Below are 24,618 nucleotides of genomic sequence, written 5' to 3'. Positions count from 1 at the left end.
TTTTCTGTATGGGCAAAATTTCTTGAGTTTAGGGGATCTTCAGCATATTATCAATGTTACTAATCAAAGTTTGGAGTGTGCTGCATTGAGCAAGGATAATTTTGTAATGATCGACAGTTAAAAATCAAATTATATTTTTGCTGAACCAGTCATTTTGGGAAAGATAAAGCATTGTTTAAGTAACTACTTAAAATCCTTGGAACACTTGTATCCTGATTGAACACTGAAGACATCATTAGAAGATTTAAATACCCTGTATTTGTAAAAGTAGGCTGCTGAATGAGGCTGGAGTTTGGTGTTAATTGGAAAACTGAATTTCTCTTGTTTAAGGTCCATTGTTGGTTGTGTTATGATCAATTGCAAAACATCTACCTAAAATAATGTCTTTGCACAGAGGTGGAAAGATCACTGAGAGAGAGCTAGCCTAAGCTTCCAAGATAGAGAGTTCCAGACTGCGGCATCTCATAAAAAAAGTATTTCTGTGTGGCAGCAATTCAGACATAAAACTCTTTTTCCAAAAAGATTACAATGGGTGGCTTTCTTATTATTTGCCATGAGCTGTCTGAGAAGCAGTACTGTTTAGAGATGGGGTATTCATATTTGTATAAGAATACGAATATCCCTGCACAGCTAGACTTAATGAGGGACTAGCCCCTGCAGCCAGCCTGTCCACTCACACATCTGGCAGCAGCGGTAGCCTCGCTCATTCTTCCAATCACTCCCAGAGCTCCGCTCTCTTCCCGCTCGCCTGGCTACTCGGCCACCGTGCAGGGAAACTCTTCCTCCCTTCCACTGCCTGGAGTGGCTGGACGAGCAGGAAGAGAGCGGAGCTTTGGGAGCAATTGGAAGGATGAGTGAGGCTGCCACACATAAATGGACGGGACAGCCCCTTGTTAAGTCCAGCTGCATGGGGGGGATTCATATTTGTATACGAATACCCCCATCTCTAGTACTGTGCCTTTCAAATGTTCATGGTTTGCTGTAATTGGATTTTATTAATTACTTCATGTTTCATTGTCATGTATTACTTTACTTTATTGAACTTATACCCCCCCCCTAGACAAAGTCTACTCTGGGCGGCTTACATGACTAATAAAATACAATAAAATACAATAAAATAACATATATAATAATAAAGACCTACTAATTGATGCATATATACGTTATGAAGATAGGATAGTTAAAAAATAAAGAAATAAATAGTTAATTGACTGGAGGGAAGGCCTGCCTAAAGAGCCAAGTTTTTAAATGATTTTTAAAAACGCCCAGCGAGGGAGCCAGACGGATTTCCGTTGGGAGAGTATTCCACAGCCGAGTGGCCACTGCTGAGAAGGCCCGGTTTCTTGTTCTTTCCTTCCGGATCTCTCTCGGCATAAGGCCCCTCAGCCATCCCTGCTGCCTTTGTCGAGTGATTTGGGTAGACCTGGGTGGGAGAAGGCAATCTGCCAGGTATCGAGGTCCCAAACCGTTTAAGGCTTTATACGTTATCATTAATACTTTGAAATCAATGCGGAAATGAATGGGCAACCAGTGCAAAGCAGCCAGGGTGGGGGAGATATGCTGATTGATGTATTTAGATATTTTGCATGAAATTGTTTTTGATTTTATTTTTATAGTTTTATTTTAAGTTACTTTGAGCACTCATTAAATGGAGGAGCAATAAGAAATAATAAATCATGTTAATAAATGTTTTGTATTCATTTACATATATTCATCTAGGATTTCTGGTTTGTGAATGATAACCAGGTTGGTGTATACAATGTCTTTGCTAATGCTTTGAACCAGTGGTTAAAAGTAAATGGAAATGTATAGCTCATTGTCATGTCCAATGTGGGGCCCTAGTTAATTGCTCTAAAAAAAGCCAGGATTCCCAGGAACAGGCAAGGAACCATGTTAGCCTGTAGTCTTTCGCAGCAGAACTAACAAATGTCATGGGGCGCCTTAAATACCTTTATTTGACATATTGTTGTGGATCACAGTTAACTTGCATCTGGAAAAGTAGTCATCCAAATAAATCAGTCCATGCCAAATAAATCTGTTTTATTCTTTAAGATGCCACAAAACTCTTGTTTGGTTGGGTTCTACTTAATCACAGGAAGGGAGTAGGAAACCAGGAATGAACCAGGCTGTAAGTGATAGGAATCCTGACTTACTGCTTTGTGTATATGTGAACATTGTGGATTATCAAGAAGCTTCTTAGTTTTGCTAAATAATGGTTTCCTTCCTTGCTAAGTGATCCTATCCCTGAGAGAGAAAAGCTGTATTTAATTAATTTGCAGTATGTGACAAAGTTGCTTCCTTTACAAGCTTAAGCTAAATGTTACAGCTATATCTATGTTTCAGTGACTTCAAGAGAACTGTAAAGTTTAGATTTCTGTTTGTATTCTTCTTCCTCTCCCTCTGAAGGGTCAACAGCAGACTCCTCCAGTTCAACAGGCTGGCATGGTATCAACTGCTCCCCAGGGTATGGGATCAGGAGCACCTACAGCAGACCCAGAAAAACGCAAACTCATTCAGCAGCAACTTGTTCTCCTCTTACATGCTCACAAATGTCAGCGGCGGGAACAAGCAAATGGGGAGGTACGGCAGTGTAACCTCCCTCATTGTCGAACCATGAAGAATGTCCTCAACCACATGACACATTGCCAGGCTGGAAAATCCTGCCAGGGTAAGTAAAGCCCTTTGCTCCTAAATGCCTGTGATCCTATTCTCTAAAGGATTACAAGTCAGGACTCTCAGAGAACCTTTCAATTCTCATAGCAGCATATTAGTGCTGTCCAAAAAACCCACAAATGATTTGCAATAGTATCTGTATGGTATTAAATTACAAAGACAAGTGAAAAGAACTCGGCATGTTTAGCTTGAAAAAAGACAAATGAAAAGAACTGAGCATGTTTAGCTTGAGAAAAGAAGATTGAGGGAACACAATGACAACACTTTTCAAGTACTTGAAAAATTACCACGCAGAAGAGGGGCAGGATCTGTTCTTGATCATCCCAGAGCGCAGGACATGTAATAATAGACTCAGGTTACAGGAATCTAGATTTTAGCTGAATATCAGGAAAAACTTCTTAACTATTAGAGCAGTATGACATTTGAACCAATTATCTTAGGAGCTGGGGAGTGCCCCGATGCTGAAGGCCTTCAAGAGAAAATTGGACAACCATTTGTCAGATATACTTTGATTTGGATTCCTGCACTGAACAGGAGGTTGGACTCTATAGACCTATTCCAATTATTCTACAATTCTATGAAAAATACAGGTATACAGAAGTTGTAATGCTTGGACCTCCATTGTGCAAGAGGAGTAAGCTGTTTCGTAGTAGTTGAACAAAGAGCAGAGAAACCATGGCCTATACTTGGATGAATGGATCTGTGGGGCATTCTAGTTGATTATAACATAAGGAGAATCTTTCTGATTCTAGATGCCAGCAGGGAGTTTTATGTTAAATTCCCATCTTAAAGAAATGGTGATGAGGTCATATATATAACCAACATATTTCAGTTTGTATGCATAGTTAAAAGAAATGTGCAGATTTTAGTGTCATTGAATAGGTATTTTACTATTTTTCAGTGGCTCATTGCGCATCTTCACGACAAATCATATCGCACTGGAAGAATTGTACGCGGCATGATTGTCCTGTATGTCTCCCTCTCAAAAATGCTGGTGACAAAAGAAATCAACAATGTAAGTAATTCCTTTCTTTTCATTTTCTTTTAGATTGTTGTCCTTAAACTACAGTCTGTCATTTTGGCTACTAAATAATCAGCGTTATTGCTTTTAATCATCTCTGTGTTCTTCCCAGTCAGATGGGTAGAAGGAGTGCTAGGGTCCAGAGGATGTTGGGCATGAAGGACAGCAAGGCCACTGGATGCATATGTCTCTTTTGCTTTCCTCCATTCTCCCTTCCTCTGTTTTCAGCTTTTCATAGAAGACTAGTCTTTTAGAATGGGTTATAACTGTAGAATAAAATATTGCTATAGTGGACAAAGGTGGCATTGACTCAGACTTAATCTAGAATGGTTGTTTGCAATAGGCTGCATTCGTGATGGATCAGTTTTTCTTTGATTGGAATAATGTTGCTGTTTAGATCTGTTTTGATTAAGAAAAATTAGTACATCACAGTGTGTTGGGTCAAGGCAAAGAATTATTATATCTATATTCTTTTGACTTGTAGGCATTACATTTTTATTTCAGAATGAAATGAGTCCTAAGTTGGTTTCCAGGAAAGATCTGTATCATGCCCATGTTTTCCCAAGAGTGGCACATAGAGAGATACAAAGAAAAAATAGGTGTAGACAGTAGTACCTGCACCTGTTTTTCTGCTTTGCATTGCCCTATTATTGAAGTTGCATTGAAAACATGGTAAAGAAATTCTGATGTCAGATTTAAGAATACATGTTGTTTGAAAAAGTCTCATGATGACGTTTTGACAATTTAATGAAAGGCCAACTTCTATTTATGTATCTATTACATTAATACTCTGATTTTTTGCTAAAATAGCACTCAATGTCGCTTACAAACCTCTGAAAATAATAAAAAAGTTCTACCGTTACTGAAATACTGTGGCTCTTTAGAGAAGAGCAAACCTTTCATAAAATTTGTTCCCTCACCTACATGTCAGGACACACACAGAGAGAGTGAAAGGGAGTGGGGATGGAGAAAGGACATAGTACAGTTTGGTATTAGTTGCATTTTTCTTGGTTTTATGCATTTGTTCATAATCTTAACAATCATTTTTGACTGCAGTTTTGGCCAGTTGAATGCAGAAAAAAACGTTAGTTTCTCTTAAAAAATCAAAGAATGTTGTGTCAAACACCATTCTATGTCATCATTTTAGTCAATGTGTTTAGAATATATTTCACTTTCACTTTCATTTTTAAAGCATTATTAGGTGGTGCTGCAGTGGGACTTGGAAATCCTGGCTCTGTTGGAGTAGGACAGCAGGCAACACCTAACATAAATGCTACTAACCAGATTGATCCCAGTTCCATTGAGAGAGCTTATGCAGCTCTTGGACTAACGTATCAAGGGAACCAGATGCAGACGCAAACACAGGCTCAAGTGAAGAGCCAGCAACAAGGACAGCCAGCACAGGGTCTTCGGCCCATGAACCCCACAAGTAAGTTCATCATATTATTTAAAACTATTGATTCTGATATTTTACTAATGTTACAGCTTTTGAAAAGTTAAACATTCTTTCAGGGAAGGCAGAAAGGTTTCGGCATTGTGAAAGGATGGTCTCAAGATTTCTCTGTCTCTTCATAAAATGAAACCCAAGCTAACCTTATAGCTAGTTCAGAGCTCAGAAGGCAAAAGAAGTTGGAAGCATCCATTGGAACCCACTCAAAAGGAGAGGCTAATTTTGAGGATGTTGAATAACATTCCTTTACTCGCTTAAAAAAAATGCCTTCAACCAGTTTATTATGTGGCATTGTTCAAGAGTATTAATTAGAGATGGGGGTATTTGTATACGAATATCCTTGCACAAGTGACGTTAACATGGGTCCAGCCCCATGGGGTGGGGCAGTTCACTCACCAATCCACTGCGGACACGGATGGTGCGATTCTACCAATGGCTCCGCAGTGCGCGATGCGCTCACCACTTCTGGCAGGAGGTGGGAAGACAAGCCTCACTGAAAGTTCGAAGAGTGGTGAGCGGATCGCATGCTGCAGAGCCATTGGTAGAATCATGCCATCTGCGTCCAATCAGTGAATGGACTGCCCGGCCCCATGAGGCTGGACCCTCGTTAACACCACCTGTGCTGGGATATACAAATACCCCTTTCTAGTATTGATTTAGCAGCATACACAAAGATCTCTTTTAATTTGTCTCCAACTTCATTGAGTAGCTGATGGAGAAGTACATGTATTCTTCATTGTCCACCATCATGATGGTCATTTTCTGTAGTACTTGATAATTCTGGTATACATAGTTGCAGTATCAATGTGTATTCATTTAAAGCCATAGGAGAATATTGGGCTGCAAATGATTGTTTTAGGTAAGAAATCTGACATGTGTGAAATGTGTCAGATGGTTTCTGATGATTGTTCAAGGCAAAACAAATTTATTTATTTATTTATTTATTTGATTTATTTGATTTATTTGATTTATACCTCACCCATCTGGCCTATAAGACCACTCTAGGCGAAATGGGAAAAAAGTGCAGGAGAATAACTTACTGGCTGAAGAATCTGGAAAACTGAATGCAACACAACAGCATTGTTCACACGTGCCATATCCAAATCAGAATAGACATGATGATGTCCATCCTCCAATAACAGAGGGATAATAAAAAGCAGACACAATTTTCTTCTTTGGCTACTGTGGTCTTCTGGGGAATGTAGATTTATGTTGCTAAGATGCTCACTAGAGTGTTAAAAAACGTACTGTACATGTATATGTTACCATTCTGTAAAAACAGCCAAGGCAATATAAAGTAGACACATAGTTGAGCAATACAACACAAAAAGAATGTAAAAGGCTAAATAAAATAAAGATGTGTTAAAAACTTTTCATAGAAGAAATTAAAAGACACGTACTAAAACAAATTAGAAAGAATGTTGCATCTGCATAAGAGCTCTTCAGTGTATACAGTAAAGAAATTTGAGTAAGTCATGTTCTGTTGACAAACCCTCCACCCGTTTTTTGTCTAGATGCTAATCCGATGGGAGTGAATGGAGGGGTTGGAGTTCAAGCGCAGAATCTGCTGCCTGAATCAATGTTGCATTCAGCTATGAATTCTCAGAAGTAAGTTTACTTTTGTTTAATTGTATTTTGGAACAACACTGTGATGAATGGATTCACAAAAATGATACACAGCACAATATTCACAAAAGATATATTTAGATATGAAGACTTTTTTTAAAGGGAAGGGAAACATCCCATTAAGACTTCATCCCTGGATCCCTGAATACTGTACAATCTTTAAAAAATTCTTCATAAAGGATTTTCACCTGTCTAGTCTGAATTCAGTGTATTTAACAAAACTGAGTTGTGAATTATGTTAGGATGCCCCTTTGTTTTCTGCCTTAAGGCATCATCTTTACCTGTAGCCGACATTCCCTGTAAGCTGTGCGGGCACGTGGCCACATAATGCTGCATTGGTGCAGTGTATCCAGAGCTAGTGTTGCTGCTCATTTAGTTCTGGTTGCATGTGATGTTGGATGGAGGATTGTAAGTATATATGTACACATACATCCAGCTACACACCAGTGATCCTGTTTTCTCGCTAGTGAAAAGAAGTGGATAACCTTCTTTCAACACCCCAAACTTGTGGTAGGGAAGAACAGATTTCAGTTCCTGGAGGGGGAGGGTGGATGAAAGTCTTCATTCCATCCCCCAGCACTCAGAAGTCCTCATGGTAATTGCTATTTCCTTGCTGGAAGTACAGTTTGATTTGAAAGGGGATGTGGGTTGTGCACTATTCTGTAAAACACAGGGTTGAAACTGCAGTCCTGATGTGACTGACCTAGAATTGAATTTTGTGCCATGATGGTAAAATCTTGTGACTGTATATACAGTATTTCATAAATATAAGGACACTTGCTCCTTGTGCCAGGTCTGACTATGCTGCACTTTGGGTGTGGTAAGAAATGAACTAGAGCACTGTTGCTCCAAATCTTCCCATTGGACTACTAATTCAGTTTTAATTTAAGAATGCTTTTGGCCCATTGGCAGGACAAAATAACCTTCTCAGAATAGCTTGTAAAGCTCATAAAATTGCTAAAATACAAAGTTCAAATTCACTTAATAATCAAATGATTAATAGAATTCACATAACTAAATTTAGCTAAATGCAAACATTAAGAATAAATACATGCTAAAACAACTTATGTCAAGCAGTTCCGTAAGGTCCTTAGAAGCAGGTATCTGAGAACAGATGGGGCTTTTAGCAAGAACTGCAAAGACAAGGCCTGAAATTCTGCAGCTCATAATGAGTTGCATCACTGAAGAAGTAATGTTTTGTGTTTGCCAATCCAAATATTCTGGACAGTAGTAAGGGGGAAAAGAGTTTTCATTTATTTACTTATTTTCATAGCATTTAATTTTTTTTAAATCCCCAAGCTGTATTCAACAAAGTGCAAAAAGTCATAATACAAGTGTATAAAATAGTGATGATGTGTTAGTGTGGGTGAGATAGTTGCCAGTTAAGGCATTCCTTTAGATAACTGGGCCTGAAATATTTTTGTACTTAAATTTTAACATCAGTAGCTTTTCAAGACTTTATTTTATTTTTATTTTAATATTTTTCTGGTCCTGAGACCAGGACTTTGAATTAATTTTGGAAACACAGCAACAGTCAGTACAGCTGGTACGTATAGGCATTGGATATTTCCAAGCTATCTCTGAGGGAAGCATGATATAGAACATATTGCAATAAACCAATGTAGTGTATAGATGTCACTTCTGTGTGGATCACCAAAGCAAGTTCTGTCCTCTCCAGACAAAGTACAGCTGGTGTACAGATACCAATGTTTAGCCCTTTATTCATGTCTGCTCTACTCTGAATGAACACATCATTGCACCTCAGATAGAGTTGTACTTTCCCTGAAAGGTTAAATACACAGGACTTGGTGTTCCTGCACAAGGCCAGATGGTTGCAGTGACCAAAGCTGCTACAAAGCAGTTGTGGAGCAGGCTGAATTGTAAGTCAAGGCAACTTACATAACAAAGAAGGATCAATTTAGAGATCATTTGTTAATATTATATGCACCATTTTCAAATTCTTATATTCTGATTGGCTGCTCTAGCAGTTAAAACATACTGGCTTTCCGGTTACATATACGAGGGGGTGCTGATAAATATTGAGCCTTTCCCAGAAAAAATTGAGCTAGGAAGCTGTAACTGCCACAATATTCTACATATTCCCCCAGGAAGTCAGCGCACTTGCGACATCTGTCTTGCAGCTTCTTAAATCCCTGAAAATAAAATTCTCCCAACTGCTGGTGTAACCACTCATTTGCAGCATTAGTTGCCTCCAGAACACTCCCAAATCGTCCCTTTAAGTGTTTTTTGAGTTTGGGGAACAGATAATAGTCAGAAGGAGACAGGTCAAGAGAGTAGGGTGGATGGGGCATCACTTGAAAGCCTAAGGAGATCAGTTTTGTCATTGTTTCACCTGCAGTGTGTGACGAAGTATTCTCGTGCAACAGGATGACACCTTTGGAGAGCTTTCCTCAATGTTTTTCCTTGATGTTTTGCCTCAACTTATTCAATAAAGCACAGTAATATTTTGCATTGATGGTTGAATCCTGTTGGAGGTAGTCCACCAGCAGAACTCCCTTCTTATCCCCCCCAAAAAAACTGTTGCCATTTGCTTCTGCACTGACCTTTGCACTTGGAACTTCTTTGGCCTGGGGGAACCACTGTGCCTCCATTCCTTAGACTGTTCATTTGTCTCAGGATCATAACAGTAGATCCATGTCTCATCACCAGTTACCAGTTTGCCCAGGAAATCTGACTCATTTCTTGCAAAATGTCCCAAAACAGCCACACGTTTCCTCTTTTGTTTGGTTGTCAAAAGTTTGGGGATCCACTTTGCTGCCAGCTTTCTCATTTCCAAGTCAGTGTGGATGATGGCACCAACTCTCTCACGTGATATTCTCAGATATATAGCAATATTTTTGGCTGATATTCGGCAGTCCTCCATGATCATGTCATGGATGGCTTTCACATTTGCAGGCACATATACAGAAACAGGCCTTCCACTGGGGTTCTCACTTTCAACACCGAAATGGCCAGTTCAAAAATTGACACCCCAATGTTTAACTGTTGCATATGAAGGGCCATTGTCACCCATAGTTTGTGACATTTCATCATGGATCTGTTTTTCACCTTTCCCTTGGAGAAACAGGAACTTGATTATGGCCCTATGCTCTTCCACATTGAACTTTTCTGGAGCTTCTGCCATGTTCACTTTGGACCTGAACATAGGTAGTTGATTTTTTGCATCATTGAATACAAATTGGCCAATACACCCTGCAATTTATAGCTTCCTAGCTCAGTTTTTTCTGGGAAAGGCTCAATACATATCAGCACACCCTCGTACTATAATTAAAAGCCTGGCTTGGACATTTCAGCACAAATGCATTTTCTGTTATACATATGCTCACAGAGAACATACAGGCATACACAGTTACTAAGTAAAGTCACTGATTTGACAGCTGAAGTTTCATTTTTATTTGGAAAAAAGTAAAGTATTTCCAAATAAAATGCATGTATTTGGAGCATGAGGTGGTGGTGAATGGGGAAGAGTAGTGTTTCTCAGTAGAAAGTGTCCATGCCAACACAAATAACTATTTTAGAACTGAACACTGCAGGGCTGATACAGTTGGCTATACAATACAAATGTGAAGGCATCTATGCATGTTCAGAGGATAATTTTGGTGACATACAGGATGTTGTCATCCGAATTCCAATGACTGTGATGATTTGTTAATCCTTGACTTTATCCATAACAGAGGCTAGTCACAGTTGTTTCCTTCCAAATAAAACAGTGTTCAGAGGCTGGCAAGAGAGTCATGAATGCAACTTTAGGACAAGTTCCCATTTCATCTTGAATCCAATTATTTTTTACAAGAGAATGTTATATATAGATGAAATTACTAAAAGCAAAATATTAAAATTGTGTCTTTAGAATGATTAAAATAATATTTTTTTCTGCACAAGTAGAGTATATTTGTATCCAATACCCTGTGCTGCCTGTATAGTCAAAGTATATCACTGAGCCTAGGTATTTTTGATAAAATCCCATTTTACTTTCAGCCCCATGATGAATGAAACTGCCAATGTTGCCAGTCTTGGGGCTATGCCAACAGCAGCACATCCATCTGGCATGGGAATTCGAAAACCATGGCATGAAGATATTACTCAGGACCTCCGAAATCATCTTGTTCATAAACTGTAAGTATTGATTCCCAAATTCCAAAATCTGTTGTTCAGATTTCTGGATTAATAACAGAAATGGGGAAAGGCTATACACACAGGTTTCTCAAGAAAAATGTGTATTATATATTCCTGCCATTTGTGATGGGCATCTATTGTATGTATGTTTTTTTAAACCTGGGTAAATGTACTGTTGATAGTATTACGTATAGGGGCACTATTCCTAAATTGCTAAGCTGAAAAGACCCTGTGCTTGAAGACTGTATGAAATGCTTCGAGTTTTCAGTGTAATAATTAGACCTTATCCAGTTTGGGCAAACCAGGTTATAAGAGGTGCTTGCTGTTCTTAGCATTAAGAAGAGTATAGTAGGAGGGCCAAATAGTGTAGTTGACATATATCTGGGTTATCATAACTAATTAGGGAACCATGAGAAACCTGGCATATCAAGTACCAGGAGCATTTTGGTTTAAGCTGCCTGATTAGTGCCAAACACCACAGAGCTTTGATCTTAGGTTTATCATGTTGTTTGATAACAGTTTCCGTTCTGACTTTTTCTTCCTTCCCATAACTCAGAGGAAGAAACTGCATGACAAACTAGATTCTTTCTTTACCGTCTGGCAGGGGGCAAAACAAACCTCCAGGGTTTTAGCTACAAATGCCGCAAGAAGGAATGCTTAGTGCTCTGCATCCATAGCTGATAATACTTAATAAGAAAGGGTTCTCTTGTCTTGTTGAGACATGCAGACTGGGCTGCCTTGGGCTACGATTTTCTTTGGATCCTAGAGATGAATTTCATGGCTTTTATTCCTTCACATAGGTTTGCAACAAGACACTAATGCATCATTTCCAAGCCTGTAAGGAAGCCTGGTACACTATGCGATATTAATACATTCTGTATCCATTGTAGCCTTGCTCAGATACTACCCTGTTTCCCTGAAAATAAGACCTAACCTGAAAGTAAGCTCTAGTATGATTTTCGGGATGCTCATAATATAATCCCTACCCCCAAAATAAGTCCATTTAAGTGAAACCCCGCCCTCCATCATTGTGCAGTAACCAGAAGAAGATGACATGACTGTAGTTGAAGAAATGTAGGTTATTGTAAAGAATAAAACATTCCCTGAAAATAAGCCCTAATGGGTATTTTGGAGCAAAAATTAATATAAGATCCTGTCTTATTTTCAAGGAAAGATGGTATTTCCTGTGTTACTAGACACATTGTAGTACATAGAATAACAGAAGTGGAGCTGTCATGGATCTTCCTTGACTAGCCTTCCTTCACACAGATAGGGCATAGGATACAACCATAGCCATGTTAAATCACTAGAGAAAATATTAAGGAAGAGATTATTACGCTACCATAAAGATCAAATATACTGGGAGACATACTGTTCTATAGTGACAGACTTCTTCGGATTCTTAAAATTTTAATATGCATGCCTCTTTACCTACAGAGTTCAAAATAAATATATTGATTCTGACCCTTTATCTCAGTTGGCTGTGTTCTGGCACAGTTAAGGCAAATTTTACTCAAACAAAAATTATTTCAAATGGGCAAACTATTTCTTATTGTTCTGGTCTAGACATAGTGTTTAAAGCACATCTAAATGAAAAACAACCTATTGTTAGTTTCCACTGGACCTGGAATTGAGAATGCCTGAATCTGTGATCTGCTGCCCCTTGTGGTAATATATGAAAAGGCTAGAAAGCTATCATTTCTCCAAGGCTGCAGAGAGATTCCATAAATTTGGACAGTACAGTAGCTTTTGGCAAAGCTTCTGCTTCGCCTGTGTTAACAGTCAACATGGCCTCAGTGTCTGGCCACTGTACCAGGCTATCCAGTATTGGCTTCACTGTGCTACCTGGGACACCTGTACCTAAATAAAACTCCTTTTGAGATCCAGCTCTTGCCAGCTTTCAGTAAAATGATTTTACATCTTTTAGGTCAGTACAGTTGCCAGATTCTTTCCTGTAATGCATTTTAGCCTTTAGCTCCTGAGAAATATATCTGTAAGAAAATATTCCTGTTAACTGGACAGTTCACCTCATTGAGTGTGCATTTTGCTTTGATTTGATTTAATTAAAACATCCTGTTTGATTTGACTACTGGGTCAATTTGTAGTAGAAAATGTTCTCCTTTTCTTGTTCTCTTCTATTTTTGTGGGTTTTTCTTTTAGCTTCTGGTAGTTATCCCTTTTAGACATTTAAGCTTGAAGGAACTGATGTAAATAGAACCATTAAACTCATCTGCTTTCCTGAAATGAGTTGTTTAAGCAAACAACATGGGAAATGCTGTGTTTCTTTATTATATATATATATTTAAACACTTATGTATGGGGATGTTTTATTCTACTTATTTTGTGTTTGGAATAGTGATAATGTGATCTGAGGATACAGATGTTCAGAGGCAAATAATATATAGCATTCTCACCATATTCATATAGGGTACAAGCCATATTTCCAACTCCTGACCCTGCTGCACTAAAAGATAGGCGCATGGCAAATCTTGTCTCCTATGCTCGGAAAGTAGAAGGAGATATGTATGAATCAGCAAATAGCAGGGTAAGTTATTGAGATATATATGTTTCTGATATCTTATTTCCAGCCTAATTTTTATTTCCTATTTGGTCCTTGTGTAATTGACATGTTCTCTCTCATTCTAGTAGCAAGTATGTGAAATGTTATTTGGAGGCATGTGTCATTAATACCAATTAATTTTCACTTGTAAATAGTTTGATTATCTATGAAAATACTCAAAATTGTTAAGTCATTGTTAAGTGACGCAGCACCCATCAAGTGCTAGTGCAGTAGGCAAAGCTTCAGCTATGGTTTCTGTAAACCTGAGAATTATGGAACTGCTCGCCACGATCTGTTAACCTCACAGGGTGCGTGGAGTTTAGGGTGAAACCCGACAAGCAGATCGATAACCCTGCACCATGCAACAATCGTAAGAAAACTTCTGCCCTAAAGCTGGGCACCTGGTATGTACGGACAATGACTTCTGGCTTTTCTGACTGCGGCTTTTCTGACGACCTGCAGGAAATAGACGATGTGTGCAAGACAGCTGTCATCAACATGGAACTGAGTAGAGTGCAGATGGACATTGTTGCCCTGCAAGAGACGAGATTGCCAGACTCGGGATCTGTCAAAGAAAACAACTTTCATTCTTCTGGCAGGGAAAACCATTGATGAGACCAGGAAATATGGTGTTTGCAGTCAGAAATACTTCTGAGATTCATTGTTCCACCTACTGTGGGGAGTGAAGGAATCCTGTCTCTGCAGTTCCACTCATCAGTGGGACCATTCACTCTCATTAGTGCATATGCACCAACACTGTCATCCACTACAGAAGTGAAAGAGAAATTCTACGACAGTCTGGCAGCTACTATCAAAAGAGTCCCTGAAGGAGAGCCACTGTTCATTCTTGGAGATTTAACGCTAGAGTTGGTGCTGATCACAATTCTTGGCCCACTTATCTAGGCCATTTTGGCATTGGAAAGATGAAAGAAAATGGCCAACGCTTGCTGGAGTTTTGCTTTTATTATGGTCTTTTGTCAGCAACACATTCTTTAATACGAAGCTTCAACACAGAGTCTCTTGGAGACATCCAAGATCCAAGCATTGGCATCAGCTCGATTTGATCCTCACTAGACGTTCTAGCCTTCCTAATATTACAATCACACGCAGTTACCAGAGTGCTGATTGCGATACTGACCACTCCCTGGTGTGTAGTAGAGTAAAACTGCGAACAAAGAGATTGTATCACACGAAAAAGGAAGGAAGACCATGTATTGACATCAGCAAGACTCGGGCTCAAAGAAAATTGGAGGAATTTGCCCAAGCGCTTGCGGAAACCCTTCCAGGCCCGGCTGATGCAAATGCACCTGAACAATGGGAACATTTCAAGAACACTGTGTATAACACCGCCTTGTCCACATTTGGCAAGAAGACCAAAAAGACGGCTGAAGCCCATTCGGAGGAGTTGATGCCAGCCATCGAGGATAAGATGAGAACTCTAGCAGCATACAAAGCCTGTCCTAGTGCTTCAAGCTGCTCGTAGCCAAGTCCAACAGGCTGCCAGGAGATGTTCCAACGATTATTAGCTTCAGCTCTCCTCTTAGATACAGATAACTTTGGACACAGGTAACATCAAGGGAATGTATGATGGTATCAAGCAGGCTTTAGGTCCAATACAGAAGAAATCTGTTCCCTTGAAGTCTGCTACAGGCATGATCATCCAGGACCGAGCACAGCAGATGGACCGCTGGGTGCAGCACTACTCTGAGCTATATTCCAGAGAGAATGAAGTAACCGAAGAAACATTAAATAACATTGAGTGCCTGCCTGTCTTGGAAGAGTTGGACAGGGAACCAACCATAGCAGAAATAAAAGTGGCCTTGGATTCCCTCGCCTCCGGCAAGGCACCTGGAAGGGATAACATCCCTGCTGAAGTGCTGTAAAGAGATCATCACCACCGAACTGTATGAAGTCTTTCATCATTGCTGGAGGGAAGGCGGAGTACCACAGAACATGAAGGATGCAAACATCATCATCACATTGTGCAAGAACAAAGGAGACAGAGGCGACTGTAATAACTACCATGGCATCTCTCTTCTCAGTGTTGTTGGGAAGCTGCTTGCCCATGTTGTGCTGAAGAGGCTCTAGGTGCTTGCAGACAGAGTCTATCCAGAATCACAGTGTGGCTTTCGAGCTAATAGATCCACTACTGATATGGTATTCTCCCTCAGACAGTTGCAGGAGAAATGCAGAGAACAACAACAGCCACTCTTTGTGGCCTTCATAGATCTCACAAAGGCCTTTGATTTGATTAGCAGGGATGGCCTTTTTAAAATACTTCCCAAGATTGGATGTCCATCTTAACTCCTTAACATCATCAGGTCCTTTTCATGAGGGAATGAAAGGCACTGTAGTTTTTGATGGCTCAACATCAGATCCCTTTGATATCCGAAGTGGAGTGAAACAAGGCTGTGTCTTTGCACCAGCATTTTTAGCGATGTTTTTTGCTGTCATGCTGAAGCAGGCCTTTGGAACTGCAACAGAAGGTGTCTATCTCCAGACTAGATCAGACAGAAAGCTCTTTAATCTCTCTAGATTGAGAGCGAGGACCAAAGTCCAACTGAAATGCATGCGGGACTTCCTCCAATGATGCAGCCATTGTTGCCCACTCTGCTGAAGAACTCCAACAACTCATGAATCGTTTTAGCAAGGCCTTCCAAGACTTTGGACTAACAATCAGCCTGAAGAAAACACAAGTCATGTGCCAGGGCGTGGACTCACCTCCCTCTATTACCATCTCCACACAAGAATTGAAGGTTGTTCATGAATTTGTGTACCTTGGCTCAACGATCTCTGACACTCTCTCCCTAGATGTTGAGCTGGATAAACGCATTGGCAAAGAAGCTACCATGTTCTCTAAACTCACAAAGAGAGTATGGCTCAATAAGAAGCTGACGACACATACCAAGATCCAGGTCTATAGAGCCTGTGTCCTGAGCACACTCCTGTACTGCAGTGAGTCCTGGACCCTTTGTGCATGACAGGAGAGGAAGCTGAACACGTTCCATATGCGTTGCCTCCAACATATTTTTGGTATCACCTGGCAGGACAAAGTTCCCAATAGAGTAGTCCTAGATCGAGCTGGAATTTTTAGCATGTATACATTACTGAAACAGCAACGTCTACGTTGGCTCGGGCATGTCGTGAGAGTGGCTGATGGTCGGATTCCAAAAGATCTCCTGTATGGAGAATTAGTGCAAGGAAATCGCCCCAGAGGGAGACCACAGCTGCAATACAAGGACATCTGCAAGTGGGATCTGAAGGCCTTAGGAATGGACCTCAACAGATGGGAAACCCTGACATCTGAGCGTTCAGCCTGGAGGCAGGCAGTACATCACTGCCTCTCCCAATTTGAAGAGACCCTTGTCCAGCAGGCCGAGGCATAGAGGCAGTCACAAAAGCAACAAAATCAGGGAGCTGGACAGGGGACAGATTGCATTTGTCTTCAGTGTGGAAGGGATTGTCATTCTCGAATTGGCCTTCTCAGCCACACTAAATGCTGTTCCAAATCCTCCATAGAGAACACATTACCATAATCTTTTGGGACTGAAGGATGCCTAACTAACGGAACTGCTCAAACTTGACTTTCTTGGGATTGGTAAGCACAGGGATACAAAAGAAGAAATAACTCCCTTCCAACCCACCAATCCTTAAGGGGGGGCTTGGCTTCCAGCAGTAGCCCCCCAAGCTGCTCAATCCTTACTGATCACCATGTCATTGCCACTAAGGTTTCAATGGTCTGTGCAGTCCAGGGCTTCAGCAAGAGCCTGCTTTCCCCACCAGATGGAGGCATCTGTGGCTAGATACAGATTTAGTTCCTTTACTCTTGCTCTTCATCAATCCTTTTTCCCCTGGTCCATGTACCTGCAACACAAAGACTCTCCATACAGACCACCCACCCCAGTGATTGGCATTATATTAGTGTTCGAATCACATCTCCCTAAAGCAAATGTTGTAATTCCTTACAATTAGTACTGAAAAAAGTTAAGCTCTAATCATGATAATAAACCCATGATAATATGTTGCAGCTGAAACAATGTTTTGGTCTACTGGTTAAATGGTAATGATTATTGTTCTGTTCATTTTTTATTCCCCATCGCAGGCAGAGTACTACCACTTATTAGCAGAAAAGATTTATAAAATCCAGAAAGAACTAGAGGAAAAGAGGAGGACAAGACTACAGAGACAGAACATGATACCAAATGCTCCAGGCATGCCACCAGCTCCTATGAATCAAGGACCTATGGGACAGCCACAGCCTGGAATGACAACTAGTAAGTATTATGTAATTACATTGTTTGTCATAGCCAGAACAGCTTATGTTTGAAACTGATCCACAGCCAGAGAGCCACTGTAATGTGTTGGGCTGGAGTGTTGGACTAAGACTCAGGAGACCTAGGTGCAAATTCCCGCTGAGCCATGAAATTTGGAGGGTGGCCTTAGATTAGTCACAGTTTCTCAGCTTGTACTGACTCACAATGTTGTCATGATAGTGGAGAAGAGAAAAGCCGTGCACAATGCTTTGAGCTCATGGAGGGAAAAGCAAGATATAAATGTAGCACGTAACTCAAGATCTAGTCATTAATCCAAATAGCTAATAGTTGAGAGGTTGTAGAACTACTAGAAATCCTTGACCGTATTTGTGTTTTGTCACAGTGACTGCCTGGAACCCTCTGCAGTTTCTCACAATGGTCTATATCACATTGTAGTTCTAATCTATGCCTAAATATAATTTTATTAGATGCAGAATTAGTAGGAAATTTCCGTTCTGTAAACAAAATACCAGTTAGTACCTGATATGGTACTATAATTTTGGTAAGTCCTAGGAGAATCTTAAGATTATTTTGGCTGTTTTTTTTAAAGAATTCTGGGATGCAGTTATTTAAAATTAATTCCCATTTCATCTGTTTCTTATTGACAGTATCTTACCTGTCTGTCTTGAAAGACGGTAATTGAAGAAAGTAAGATTTAAGAAATTTAAGCATTCTGTTGCAGAAAAACAGAAAAATGTTGTGGCATCTTTAACATGAACAAGTTTTATTTTGCAGAGATTTTGTGGGCTGTATTCTGCAAGAACTTTATCCAGATAAAAACTTGTTAGTTTTTAAGGTGGCACAAAAATATTTTTTCTGTAACAGATTACAGCTTAACATGGTTATCTCTGGAATTTATCCCTTTTAAAAAGGCCATTTACCGTAGGTGAACAAAGCTGATAAAAGGAGTGTACAGTGTGATCCAAGAGGTTTTTGTTTTAATTAAAACACCTCTTGATCCTGACAATTTAGTTTTGCCATCAGCTTTTAAAATATAAGTTACTTCCACAGTGGAAAATACTGGTTGCCCAAACTGAACTTATGATTGCCTGTGGCAATGTATTTGTAGATGTGTTCTTATGCTATAGGCAGTTTTCATGTTTTATTTAAATTTAGTTTTGGGGTGTCTTTAATTGTGAAACCCTTTGAAGGAAGCATAGAGAATTAGAGAAATGGTACCAAACAGTGGGCAGTATCCTGTTGTGCATTTCCGCTTGTGCAGAAGGAATGACATCATCATCAGCAACACACTGCTGCTAATTAAAGAGTTCCAGTGTGATTTGAGAGATTTGTATGTTGCACACAGCGCAGCGAAGTTCTGTGTACTCTGAAATCGAAAAAGGAACTGCTGAATTAACTGCAAATTGCAGCTGCCAGTTACATCATTATTTCACATTCAGAGTTGCTGATCAGTAAAATCAAGTACCTTCTTCACGGATTGCTCCCTTGTTGTGGCGAAGGGGCTTGAGTAACCCAGGGAAGCTATGGGCTATGCCGTGCAGGGCCACTCAAGACGGACAGGTCACAGTGGAGAGTTCTGACTAAACGCAATCCACCTGGAGTAGGAACTGGCAATGCCACTCCAGTATCTTTATCAAGAAAACCCCATGAACAGAAACAAAAGGCTAAAAGATATGATGCTGGAAGATGGGACCCTCAGGTCGGAATGCGTCCAACATGTTACTGACAAGTACGAGTAGCTCCAGAGCTAATGAAGCGGTTGGGCCAAAGCCGAAAGGACGCTCAGCTGTGGACGCGCCTGGAAGTGAAAGGAAATTCCGATGCTGCAAAGAAAAATACTGCATAGGAACCTGGAATGTAAGATCTATGAACCTTGGGAAGCTGGATGTGGCCAAACAGGAGATGGCAAGAATAAACATTGACATCCTGGGCATCAGTGAACTAAAATGGACAGGAATGGGCAAATTCAATTCAGATGATTATCATATCTACTATTGTGGGCAAGAATCCCGTAGAAGGAATGGAGTAGCCCTCATAGTCAACAAAAGAGTGGAAAAAGCTGTAACGGGATATAATCTCAAAAATGATAGAATGATGTCAATACGAATCCAAGGCAGACCTTTCAACATCACAGTAATCCAAGTTTATGCACCAACCACCAATGCTGAGGAGACTGAAATTGACCAGTTCTATGAAGACTTACAACACCTTCTAGAAGTTACACCAAAGAAAATGTTCTTCTCATTCTAGGGGATTGGAATGCTAAGGTAGGGAGTCAAGAGATAAAAGGAACAACAGAGAAGTTTGGCCTTGGAGTTCAAAACGAAGCAGGGCAAAGGCTAATAGAGTTTTGTGAAGAGAACAAGCTGGTCATCACAAACACTCTTTTCCAACAACACAAGAGGCGACTCTACACATGGAAATCACCAGATGAGCAATACCGAAATCAGATTGATTATATTCTCTGCAGCCAAAGATGGAGAAGCTCAATACAGTCAGCAAAAACAAGGCCTGGAGCTGATTGTGGCTCTGATCATCAGCTTCTCATAGCAAAATTCAAGCTTAAACTGAAGAGAGTTGGAAAAACCACTGGGCTAGTCAGGTATAATCTAAACCACATCCCTTATGAATACACAGTGGAAGTGAAGAACAGATTTAAGGAACTCGATTTGGTGGACAGAGTGCCTGAAGAACTTTGGATAGAGGCTCATAACATTGTCCAGGAGGCAGCAACAGAAACTATCCCAAAGAAAAGGAAATGCAAGAAAGCAAAGTGGCTGTCCAACGAGGCCTTAGAAATAGCAGAGAGGAGAAGGGAAACAAAATGCAAGGGAGATAGGGAAAGTTACAGAAAATTGAATGCTGACTTCAAAATAATAGCAAGGAGAGACAAGAGGGCCTTCTTAAATGAACAAGGTAAAGAAATAGAGGAAAATAATAGAAAAGGAAAAACCAGAGATATTAGAGGAACATTTTGTGCAAAGATGAACATGATAAAGGACCAAAATGGGAGAGACCTAACAGAAGCAGACGACATCAAGAAGAGGTGGCAAGAATACACAGAGGAATTATGCCAGAAAGATTGGATATCCCAGACAATCCAGATAATGTTTTTAGCAGACCTTCAGCCAGACATTCTGGAGAGTGAAGTCAAGTGGGCTTTGGAAAGCTTGTCTAACAACAAGGCCAGTGGAGGTGATGGCATTCCAGTTAAACTATTTAAAATCTTAAAAGATGCCGCTGTTAAGGTGCTACATTCAATATGCCAGCAAATTTGGAAAAATCGACAGTGGCCAGAAGACTGGAAAAGATCAGTCTACATCCCAAACCCAAAGAAGGGCAGTGCCAAAGAATGCTCCAACTACCATAAAATTGCACTCATTTCACACGCTAGCAAGGTTATGCTCAAAATCCTACAAGGTAGGCTTCAACAGTATGTGGACCGAGAGCTTCCAGAGGTACAAGCTGGATTCCGAAGGGGCAGAGGAACTAGAGACCAAATTGCTAACATGCACTGGATTATAGAGAAAGCCAGAGAGTTCCAGAAAAATATCTACTTCTGCTTCATTGACTATACAAAAGCCTTTGACTGTGTGGACCACAACAAACTATGGCAAGTCCTTAAAGAAATGGGAGTGCCTCACCACCTTATCTATCTCCTGAGAAACCTATATGTGGGACAGGAAGCAGCAGTTAGAACTGGATATGGATCAACTGATTGGTTCAGAATTGGGAAAGGAGTATGACAAGGCTGTATATTGTCCCACTGCTTATTCAACTTATATGCAGAATACATCATGCGAGAGACCGGACTGGAGGAATCCCAAGCCGGAATCAAGATTACCGGAAGAAATATCAACAACCTCCGATATGCAGATGATACCACTCTGATGGCAGAAAGTGAGGAGGAATTAAGGAACCTTGTAATGAGGGTGAAAGAGGAGAGTGCAAAAAATGGTCTGAAGCTCAACATCATAAAAACTAAGATCATGGCCACTGGTCCCATCACCTCCTGGGAAATAGAAGAGGAAGATATGGGGGCAGTGACAGATTTTACTTTCTTGGGCTCCATGATCACTGCAGATGGAGACAGCAGCCACAAAATTAAAAGACGTTTGCTTCTTGGGAGGAAAGCGATGACAAACGTTGAGAGCATCCTAAAACGCAGAGACATGACCTTGCCAATGAAAGTCCGCATAGTCAAAGCTATGATTTTTCCTGTAGTGATGTATGGAAGTGAGAGCTGGACCATAAAGAGAGCTGACCGCCGAAGAATTGATGCTTTTGAATTGTGGTGTTGGAGGAGGCTCTTAACAGTCCCCTGGACTGCAAGGAGAACAAACCTATCAATTCTAAAGGAAATCAACCCTGAGTGCTGCATGGAAGGACAGATCGTAAAACGATGTTTCCTATGGGGGATTTTTGCTTGACGTTGATTAGATCCATGCTTCGCGAACCGTTTGTTCGCAAGACTACAATGTTTTCTGACTCCGCAAAATGGCTGCCCTATGTTTTCAGGACCCATGCTTCGCAGGGCAGCCGTTTTACAGCTGATTGGCGCTCGGAAAATGTCTTCCCCTATGGGCAGTCTTTGCTGGACGACGAGGTAATTTCCCCATTGGAACGCATTAAATGGGTTTCAATGCATTCCAGTGGGGAACCTTTTTTGCTGTACGATGTTTTCGCTTAACAGCGATTTCAGGGGAACGGATTATCACTGTGGTGCGGGGGCACAACTGTACTGGCTTGGATGACTGGACAAATTGACACTGAATCCAGGCAACACAGAGATTCTTCTGACTAGTCAAAAGGCAGACCATGGAATAGGGATTCAGCCCATGCTGGATCAGGTTACACTTCCCATGAAAACTGAGGCGTGTATCTTGGCTGTATTTCTGGTTTCCTCTCTGTTCTCGGCAGTGGCCAGGAGTTTGTTTACATGACTACACCTGGTGTGCCTGCAGTGCCTGTTCCTTGAGGTGTCTGGCTTGGCTGCGGTGACACAAGCCCTGCTAACCTCCCGTTTGTATTACTGCAATACGTTGTGTGTGGAGCTGCCTTTGAAGAAGGTTCAGAAACTTCTACTGGTGCATACTGCTGAAGTCAGACTGGGGCTGGTTACTAGGGTTATGTAACCCTTTCGCCATTTACAGCAGCTTCACTGCTTGCCAGTTTATTTCTGAGCCTATTCAGATCGTTGGTCATGATCTTTAAAGCCCTTTACAACTCAGGTCAAGACTATCTGAATCATTTAAAAAAATCAAATGACTATGTGCCTTCTTGGTGTGACCATTTTCACAAGCACATTTAGTGAGGATGGAAGGGAAGACTTTTGTATAGCTGTTCCAGATTATGGAACTCCCTTTCTCAGGATATTTAGTCAGTCCATTCATTCCTTTTTATTCTGCTGACAATTTAAAACATACCTCTTTAGATATAAAGTAACATGAGTAATATACTATAAGCAAAATTGGCCAGATATGAATCTTAATGGTGGACAAGCATATGTTATGAACTTTAGAAATGATGATGAATAATAATATTGGATGCTTTTGTTTTTGAGGCACGTATATTGAGATATCAAATATGTGTGAATTACAATAGTGACTATGTTGACAAGATTAGACATATAGTATCTTTTTGTCTATAAGAATGGAGATCTTTGATGAATAAACTGGCCTTGTGTGGATTTTATTGGTGGATAAGTAATCTTAAAGAGGAAACGAGAAATGTTTATGATGAGAATTGGACAGATGGAAATGCATAATTTAGGATTATGCATTTATTATAAATTTAGGATGTTAGACACTTAGATATACGAAATAGGGATATGAAATATAACGTGTAGATACACATGGATATACTATGGTGTAGTATGGGAATAAGGCATAAGCTCTGCTGTAGTCAGAATTTATATAATGGATAAATTGGTATGGGAAATACCTCCCTGCTTATATGTTTTGTCTTACATGTTCTTGATTGTCTTGTAGGTTTTTGTTTGTTCTGTATGTATGTATATCTCAAAAATAATAAAATTTATTTTAAAAAATACCTCTTTAGAAAGGCTTTTGGGGAGTTAGAAGAAAACTGAGATGACAAGCATTTAGAGGCTTTTAAAATCTGTTTTATAGTTTTCATATAATGGCTTAAATCCTGTTGCTGGAAGTTAATGCTACTTAAAGCTAATGATGTCATCAGCTGTGGCGATTTTTTGGAAATAGAACATCTCTGATTTCTTCAGAACTTGCGTCTGCCATCGGGTCACTTTGATTGTCAGGAAGCTGTTGGAATTTGAAGGATTGGAGGGGGAAATCTTTTAATTACAGTGGTGCCTCGCAAGACGAATTTAATTCATTCTGCGGTTTATGTCGTCTTCCGAAAAATTTGTCTTGTGAAACTCATTTTCCCATAGGAATGCATTCTAATTCATGTGTTCCTATGGGCAAAAAAAAAGGCAGAACAAAGTCAGATTTGGTTTACAAAGAGTTTATTAAATGCTCTCTTAAAGCCATACATATTGTGCAGATGATTTCAAAAATTTCAATAAAAAAACTTTAACTTTTTAAACAGCATAGAAAAACATGTAAAAATCAGCAAACATGAGGTAGGAACAAAAAACGGGGAAAAAAATCATTTTGCGAAGCACGTCCATAGGAACATTTGTCTTGTGAGTCATCAACCCCATCACCAAAACCATTCGAAAAACCATTGTGAGTTTTTTGTCCCACGAGGCATTCGTTTTGCAAGGCAGCACTGCACTGAGTGTCTGCCATTTAGATGTCCTGCAGCCCTCAGTGGCTTTCCCATTATGAAAGTGATTCATTGGAACCTTTGGGGAGGAATTAGAAGTGTTTTATTTACAAAACATCGAGACAGC

The 24,618-nt window shown here is 40.2% G+C and overlaps 1 protein-coding gene across 4 annotated transcripts in view; it reads left to right on the top strand.

Moving 5' to 3' along the window:
• EP300 (EP300 lysine acetyltransferase) overlaps positions 1-24,618 on the top strand; it is a 119,114-nt gene that overhangs the window by 50,245 nt on the left and 44,251 nt on the right. For all 4 annotated transcript variants that reach the window (XM_020787830.3, XM_020787827.3, XM_020787828.3 and 1 more), the window contains 7 exons: positions 2,407-2,668; positions 3,575-3,688; positions 4,887-5,123; positions 6,659-6,752; positions 10,770-10,907; positions 13,335-13,452; positions 17,570-17,741. In XM_020787830.3, coding sequence (XP_020643489.3) covers positions 2,407-2,668; positions 3,575-3,688; positions 4,887-5,123; positions 6,659-6,752; positions 10,770-10,907; positions 13,335-13,452; positions 17,570-17,741 — 1,135 coding nt within the window. The remainder of the gene's footprint in view (positions 1-2,406; positions 2,669-3,574; positions 3,689-4,886; positions 5,124-6,658; positions 6,753-10,769; positions 10,908-13,334; positions 13,453-17,569; positions 17,742-24,618) is intronic.

The sequence above is a fragment of the Pogona vitticeps genome, chromosome 5, assembly GCF_051106095.1.
Source record: "Pogona vitticeps strain Pit_001003342236 chromosome 5, PviZW2.1, whole genome shotgun sequence".
NCBI classification, from domain to species: Eukaryota; Metazoa; Chordata; class Lepidosauria; order Squamata; family Agamidae; genus Pogona; species Pogona vitticeps.
Note: the sequence above shows the minus strand (reverse complement) of the source record. Positions and strands in the feature narration are given on the sequence as shown.